Source organism: Perca fluviatilis, chromosome 14 (assembly GCF_010015445.1).
Source record: "Perca fluviatilis chromosome 14, GENO_Pfluv_1.0, whole genome shotgun sequence".
NCBI lineage: Eukaryota > Metazoa > Chordata > Actinopteri > Perciformes > Percidae > Perca > Perca fluviatilis.
The window spans coordinates 19863741-19872379 of record NC_053125.1 but is presented as its reverse complement, the minus strand read 5'-3'; the positions used below and the strand labels follow the sequence as shown (position 1 = coordinate 19872379).

Here is an 8639-nt window from a genome sequence, read left to right as displayed (position 1 = left end):
ATGTTTGAGGCCTGAAATGTGGCAAAAGGTCAAAAAGTTCAAGGGGGCCGAATACTTTCGCAAGGCACTGTATATATTGAGTAAGAGTGTTCATAGGAGAGAAAACCCAGTGACAACAGGAAGCCAGCTTAAGCTCAGTGGGTTGCAATGTGGCCGTAGTTCCTGCTACACATTGTATTCTTTGATACTAGTATGCATGCCAGCTTTATGGAAAACTGTTGACAATGCATCTGCTTCCCCAGTGTGGAACAGCAACAATACAGTTTATTGACAGAAATGTAGTGCCTGGTTATAAAAGAGGCAAAAAGGGGCTAGCATGGATCCACAAAATGTTGTGAAACTGATGGCATAATGTTCGAGGAAGAGCAGGAATGAACAGCACAAAAGATCGTCATGGGGGTGAATAAGTGAGGGGGTGATTATTATTCCAGTAAACTGTCAGGATCTTGTTGATACATGAGTGTTAAATCATTCCTCTATGATGTGCGTTGTTCTCTTTCACCAGACATCTTTGCAGATTTACAGCATATTCCTCTTTCCACATAAACCAACTAAGATGTGTCACATTTACAGCTGCTTTACTTCATTTGGTATTTTTCTGTATTTAATTGATTTACTGAGCATGGTCATAGTAAAATATTTAAACATTCCAGGTCAGGATTTTCTATTTAAAGCTGCACTAATCAATATTTTCATAATAACAATGGATCAAATGACAATAATGTGAAAGGGGTCCCTAGTCCCACAGATAATTATCACTAAACTCTGCAGTTCCCATGAGCTCTATAGAGTGTCTTAGCATATTTCAGCTTACTGTTTTCATTTCACTGGAAAATAACTTTACTGTTTTGATTCAGTCTCACTGTTTTTCATCATTCCAGCCTAACAAGGCAGCTATTTTCAGTGAATAAATGGCTCATAAACTCAGAACAGTGCATTTTACAGCAGCACCCGATGGATTACCTGCAAAAACCCATAATTTGCTTAAAATCCATAGCCGATACTGCTATGCAGTACTGTAAAACAGTCTTGTCTTTTTCTTTTCTGTATTGCAATGACATGGTCTGTCAACAAATTACAGTACAAACAGTAAAGTTGTAAATATTGTTAAATCTCATGCAATCAATCTACCACATACAGTAATGTGTAACTTTGTACTTTTGAAATGTATATACAGCATATAGAAAAAGTCCAGCCTTTAGCCTTTTCAATCATTGTCATCAAAACCTTAGCCATAGTTCATGAATGTTGTCGAAGCACGCAAAGCGAACACATCAGTGTGAATAATATAAAAACAAAGTCAAGTGCCTCCATCGAACTTGATGCTTCTGTCAGGCATTTTGACAAATAAAACATTGCATAAAAAAATGGCACACAGACATCTTGCAAAACAAAATCAACATAAGGCACTACTTAGGTCCTGGATAATTCTCCACAGTTCTTCCTTATGAAATAGTTCAGTGTAGAGCAAGTCTCATATATCTCAACAATGTCTCTTTAGGATAAGGCAAGCTGTTCTTGAATCAGTATTCCCAGTGACATCTCTTTTAAAGTTGGTAACAGTATCAGATTCACATTAGCTGAACAGCTGCTGAATCATGTCTTCATTGGCAGGAACTGCTGTGCATGATGAACCCTGATGACTTTTTGCGATTGGACAGGGATTTTTCACTCAGAGGAACAACACTAGCTTCAAGCCTGCTGAATCGTGTGTCCTCTAGTTACCATTCTTTACTGGTTTGGTATTAGAGTTTGAATTGGTAACAGAGTCTGGATCTTTGTCCTTTAGCATGACAGCATCTGCGTCTTTGTCTTTTTCGCGGCTGTTCTGGCTGTTTTGTCGGCTCTTCCTGGTGGCCGAGTCCAGCCCAGTGCCCTCAAACAAGCGGGCCATGAACGCCAGCCCTTCTCGCCGGATGTAGGACTTTCCTGCGAAGAAGTAGAGCACTGGGTTGGCACAGCTGCTGATGAAGGCTATGGAAGACGTGACAGCTCGGCTCTTGTGCCATATTAAATTGAGTCTGGAGAGTGGAGAAGTAGGAGAGATCTCATTAGAAACAAATGACAGATTTGTATGAGAATGTACATACAAGGTTTGCAGACTATAACTTAGTACTTGCTTTAGCCAGTGGTGGAAGAAGTACTTAATATTTTACTTAACGTAGGAATACTACAGTGTACAAATATTATGTTACAAGTAAGTCAGGTCAGTGGTGTCCATCTGCTCCAAGTGAGTTAAGCTAAGCTCCATCCTTCCTCACATCTAACTCTTGATAAGTAAGCAAATAATTAATAAACACTTTACAATAACCATAAAAAATAAATGGTCAATTGATAGTTATTTAAAACGTAAGTGAATAGTTATTTTACTGTTAACAAACAAATAAACAATAATTAATAATGTTTACTTATTAGTAATGCTAAAAAAAATTGTTATTTAACAGGTTATTGTTGCACACATCATAACATGTTCTACTTTTTATTATGATTTGCCAACTGATTTGTAAACCATTAGTAAACATTATTTGGATGCTTGCAACTGATTATTATAATACCTGGTAATGATAGATATAAATTTGTAAATATAAATAAATAATAATAATAAATAATCATCTCTTTTAGAGATCACCAAAACAATATTTAATGTAGCCAAATTAATTTCATTTGATGCTTTAGTAATCACTTACTAATCTAATTATTTTAAGCATTAGTTGTAACTTTATAATAGCCATCCAAATGATGTTTATAGATGGTTTACAAAACAATGAATAACCATCTATAACTATCTATCTAGATGAATTGATATTGTGGCAAGATGGCGGATGGTGTTGATCAGGGCTATGCAGCTCCTGGATTTAATCATCGGCCTCCTGGATTAAAACCTACAATCTACAGGACTGCTGATGACCACGTTATTGTTGAGGATGAGTTCCTTAATTTTCTGGCAGTGAAAATTAAAACTGGCTCAGGATGAGATTGTCCTTTTGGCCGCAAACACATTTGACTCGGGGTGGATCGAGACTTCCAAAAAAGTGTTGTTTGAACTTTGTCCTGAAACCAAGCAACGGTGCATGACCCATAAAGGCAGCCATAAGGATGCTAATAATATCAAAAGTTGCCTAAAAGTGTTAAACGAGTGTGGAGGAAACATCCCTCGTTTTGTCTCCCACTACTTGGACAAGTTACCGCCTGTGACTTTTAACAAAATGTTTGAAAAAGTAAAATGCATGCAAATTGTTGTGTCATCACTTACATGTCTTTTACTTGACCCTTTGGATACAAAGCCCATGTTACCTGAGGACAACAAAACAATTGCTAAGTAATGATCAGCAACTTTTTAAATAAATGACATTAAACCTGGACCCATGATGAATACATTTACTCTATATTGATAATGTTTGGAGCGATGTGTTACTTGTAAAAACAGAGTGGATGACATACTTGCACCATGTTGATGATGTTGTAGGGCAACCAAAAGAGGCAGAAGGTCACCACGATGGCCAGGATGAGCTTCTCACTGCGAATGCGACGACGGAACTTTGTCTGTCGGATCCGTCGTAGGATGCAGATGTAGCTGACTACAATGACCAAGTAGGGAATTAAAAACCCCAACACGATCTCCAGCATGTACTGGAGGACCACCTGTCATGGAAGATAAGACGAGAAAATAGAATTTAATATTCTATCATTCTGCATAACATGAAATTACATGCTGGCTGTCCCAGAAAGGCAGCAAGAGGTAAGTGTTTAAAAAGTTGATTTCTTTAAAATAATAAACTCCCTAAATCAACTTTTTGTGGTTAAGGAAATTAGAAAAAAAAATTTCAGTTATAAGTTAAGATGCTTTTCTAATCTAGGACAGTCATCTCCTGGCTCCAGCTATATATATATACAGACAGTTTAGTGTAGTATCGAGCTTCTCCTTAAACTCTCGACAAAAAGGTGAAAAACCATATTTCCTTTCCTCTGAAATGTCAGGGCCTCCCTGTGATTCAAATATTCCTGTTCATTCTCATCATACTGAACTCTTGCATACACTGTACAATTGTCTTTTATTCAAGATTTAGAGGATTGTGCAACCTTGGTGGAGAGTGCTTAATTGGCATTACTAGTATGAAGATAATCAGGTTTTTGTTCACTCACATGGCTGTCTTTAACGTGGACTGATTCACACACCCTGGTATTCCCCTCCGGCTTCACTTTTCTGAAGATCATTGCAGGAACAGAGGCGACCATCACCAGCACCCACAACACAGCCAGCACCCACAATACAGTCTTCCGGCTGGTGATAAGAGTGACGCGCCGCGGCCACAGCACTGCCACCAGCCTGTAGACGCTCATCAGCATGATCATCTGGATGGAGGCATACATGTTGACCAGACACAGGTAGAAGAGGATCTTACACATCGCTTCCCCAAACACCCACTTCTTCAAAACCAGGTAGATGATGAAGAACGGGGTGAGAGCCATCAGAGAGCCGTCGGCGATAGCTAGGTTGAGGATGAGGAGCGTGGTGACAGAATACTTCTTGGCACGTGCCAGGACGCTCCAGATGATGAAGATGTTTCCAGGGAAGCCCAGGAGAAAGACGAGGCTCAGGATGAGGGCGCCCATAGTGGTGCCAGTATTGGTATTCACAACGCTCTCATTTGTTGTCAAATTGGAGGATTCATTTATGAAGGGAGAAATGTTGCTCTGGGCCATTTTTGTTACCTGACAAAGAGAGAATATTGGTAAATGTTGTTTTATGGTTAACCTCAGTGAATTTATTACTACCTCTAAAGTGAAAATACAGAAATGAAGGAATTGTTTTTTACAAAAATAAATGCTAGTAAAGCCAACCTCAAAATGCTGCTTTTTAAAATGAATAATCAATATGAGACTTTGTTTTTAGGGCAGTTTTCTCAAAAAAGTAACTACAATATGGATGCATTTCTTACATGACACCAACCTGCAAAATTACAAAGATACTTTAACAAATTGCATTAGTCAAATTGTCTGACTAACTAAGAGCCTCACCTCTGAATCATACTCCATGTTTTATCTGGCACAGGCCTGAGTTTGACATACAAGTATACAGTATATTACTGCAGAAAAGCGTAGGAGTGTGGCGCAAGTGTAACAGGTTTAAACGGGGCTTCTTAATTCCTGAAAAACGAGACCAGACACGAGTGGAGAGCAACCGTTACTGTGTTTATGTCAGTATTTGAGCAATGATTCAGTCTAAGATTTATATTCTTTCTATCTCTCTTTAGGGCGTAATGAAGCAAGTTTATTTGTAGTACCATCCAAACACAAAATAAATATAAGCAATATGACCAAAAGTATGTGGACATCCCTTTGGAAAATGAATCACATTTACTCAACATTTAATCACCGTACTTCAGTGAAAGTTCAGGTCTTTGTCCTTCAGCTATTGTTACTACATTATTAGAAAACATGATCACTTTATACAATATGATGCATTGGTACACACTTCGCAGTTCACATTAGCTCCACTTAGAAGTACAACATTAACTGATGTCTTCTAAGTGACTATGGAAATAAAAGCTTTGAAAAGTGGTTGAAGTTTGCTTGCATCAGTTCCATACAGTATGTTTGCAGATACAGAGAATGCAACATGTAAAATAGCTATTTCTGAAAAAGTGATGTTACTGGAAAAATGTTTTCAGAAGTGGCATGTCATCACTTGTTCGACATGTCTTGACTATTAGTTCAAGAGCACACCCTCTAGACTGACACTCAAACTATGCACTGTCAGTATTTTTCATATAATCCAATATTCACACCCACATTTCTTAGCAGCATGTGCAGGAATTATGGATAATTACAATTATACGCATGTAAATATGTGGTGATATCACAGGTAGCAGAGATGGAATGACTGCTTCCTGAGAAGCAGACATTTGTTATGTTTTGGAGACATTTACTTTTATTGCTGCTCCTTCAGCCTACTGTACATATAGTATATGCTGTTGCATGGTAAAGAGAAAGCATTTCAGTGGCCGGGTTAGCTCAGTTGGTAGAGCAGGTGCACATATATAGAGGTTTACTCCTCAACACAGTAGCCGTGGGTTCGACTCTGACCTGTGGCCCTTTGCTGCATGTCATTCCCCCTCTCTCTCCCCTTTCATGTCTTCATCTGTCCTATGAAAATAAAGGCCTAAAAATGCCCAAAAAATAATCTTAAAAAGAGGAAGCATTTTAATTTGTACCACAGTAAAGTGGGTGATACATAGGGGGTGTGACTAAAGTAACGGACTCTTCTTGTTTTAGAAGGTCATGTTTTTTATTTAAATGAGAAAGTTAATTATTTATTAATTTAGATATTTGGCACTTAGTCTGCTGTTTGCTTGTTTCGTTTTACACTAAATAACAGACTATTCAAAGACAAGTCCACAGCATAAAGGTGCTTTAGAGAGAGACATACAATGAAATCCAATTAGATAATGAAAACAAATGGGTAAATTAGGAAATAAATAAGTTAAATAAACAAATAACTTAAACAGAAAAAAAAAACAGAAGAAATGTTACCGGCTCGATGGTGTTTTAAGCCCCCAACGCCTCCTTCCAGGCACCGCTGCGACCGGTAACTTCAAAGCACCTAACCCTAACCTTAACCCTAACCATTGCCAAATCCTAGTGCCTTCCAGGGGGGGTTAAAACACCGATAAACATGTGGATGTGGCCGAGAGAAGGTGTGCTTTCCCTTATTTTTTAATAAAAGAATACAAAATAAAGACTGTGCCAGCAAAACATAGGTAAAGATCTATGCCTGATGATGTAATAGTATTACATTTTTTGTTATCTTCATTTACCGCAGATGCACTCACAACCGTTTTCAAATGAAATATTGCTGAATAAAACCATTCTCTCCAGGTTTCAGAAAGTGAGAGAGACAAAGAGATGAAACCACATGGCAGTGTTTACAGAAAGCTGGTCAAACCACATTGATAGGAGCATCAAAGCAACAAAGGGAGGTATGTTTGTGTGTATTGTGTGACTCACGCACATACCTAAGCTACTAAAACACACCTGCTCTGCCTAAAAGGGAAAATTATGACTAATAAAATTGTACAACACAACACACATTTAGTGGCATAAAACACCATGTTGTTGATGTTTGAACAAATCACAGCTGTCACATTAAATTAACCACTGTCAAAAGACCACATGAAAAAACTTACAAAATATACAGGGATGAATTACAGAAGGTAAACACCTGTAAATCATCAAAAAGAAAGAAAAGTTCAAAGTATCCCCATCCAACAATAGCAACTAGTAAAACAGCTGACTGCAGTGATTTGTTGGCAGTTGTAACCAGTGTTGTTGCTGACAGAAACTAACACAGAATCATGAATGAGAGACAGGAACACGAGACGTACTCACCAAGTCATCGACTGCAAATCCCAACAGAAGAAAGAAGACACCAAGGGCTGAGAAATAATCTGATGTTAATGTTGCGTTTTCTTCCGTGTCTTTTTACCCTTTCCTCTTCCTGCGTTTCCCACCCACCCACTCTCTCTCTCACTCTGTGATTGATTTGTCATGCTTGCTGTAACATGTAGTGTAGAAGAAAAGGTGTGTCCCTTATTACCTGGCCTGCCTCTGCCCTGGCAGTCTGTCAACATCAACTGTCAGCCAAGGAATCATTTGTGTAGTGTCGACTTAAAGGGCAAGTCCATTTTTTTACCTTATAGTTTCCCGCCATGCAAATTACTGCTTTGAGATTCCACCATAATATCAAAGTGGTTGTCAATATTTTAGATATATCTAAAAATCCAACTACCCTGGCCCAAAGTATGTGGACACCCAAATGAGCATGTCATTCTGAAACCATGGGCATGAATCTGCCACTATAAACTTGTAGGAGGACTCTCAAAAAGATTTTGGAAACTGGCTGCAACGATTTGCTCCCATTCAGCCAAAAGAGCATAAGCGAGGCCAGCTAATGATGTTGGGTAATAAGGCCCGAGTTGCTGTTGGCATTTCAGTTCATCCCAAAGGAGTTGGATGAGGTCAGGGCTCTTTTTTTTACAAAAAATAAAATATTTCTTCATGGACCTTGCTTTGTGTACAGGGAAATTTGTCACGCTGAAACAGGGGTCCTTCCCTAAACTGTTGAAACAAAGTTGGAAGCACACCATTGTCTAAAAAATCATTATATGCTGTTAAAACTCAGACTCTACACAGAAGCTTCCAACTCAGGCCTCTTGATGTGACACTTCTAGCTGCATGGAACTAAACCAGATACAATCTTCGATAAACAATTCAAATGTAGTTTATTTTCTTAAAGCACAATCCATACTCAGGATATTACAATACATTTTTTACAATTAAAGACATTTTACATTTGGCTTTCAAGTAAATGTTCAGCCCAGCCTCACGGCAGTTCGTGAAATGGTCACGTAATTGAATCTATTGGTTCGTGTACATGGACACGTTTATCTCCTTTTTTTTCGTGATGGTCAGCACTTTTTTAAACTAATGTATTTCAATGGGAAGCATCTTTCATGATCACAGCACAATTCATTAAGAGCGACTACAGTAGCGAGTAGTATGAAAGCCTGAAAATCTGCATAGGGAGGTTGGTTGGGGTGGTGGATGGGTCAAACAACACAGGACTTTCACCCAGGAGA

The 8639-nt window shown here is 38.5% G+C and overlaps 1 protein-coding gene across 1 annotated transcript; it reads right to left on the bottom strand.

Moving 5' to 3' along the window:
- Positions 1-247: 247 nt before the first annotated feature.
- On the bottom strand, positions 248-7525 carry LOC120572268 (leukotriene B4 receptor 1-like). Its single transcript, XM_039821508.1, has 5 exons — positions 7390-7525; positions 4144-4713; positions 3442-3642; positions 3254-3294; positions 248-2021 (listed from the first exon to the last, which is right to left on the bottom strand). The coding sequence occupies exons 2-5, from the start codon at positions 4702-4704 to the stop codon at positions 1718-1720; spliced, it is 1107 nt and encodes a 368-aa protein (XP_039677442.1). The 5' UTR covers positions 4705-4713; positions 7390-7525; the 3' UTR covers positions 248-1717.
- Positions 7526-8639: the final 1114 nt, after the last annotated feature.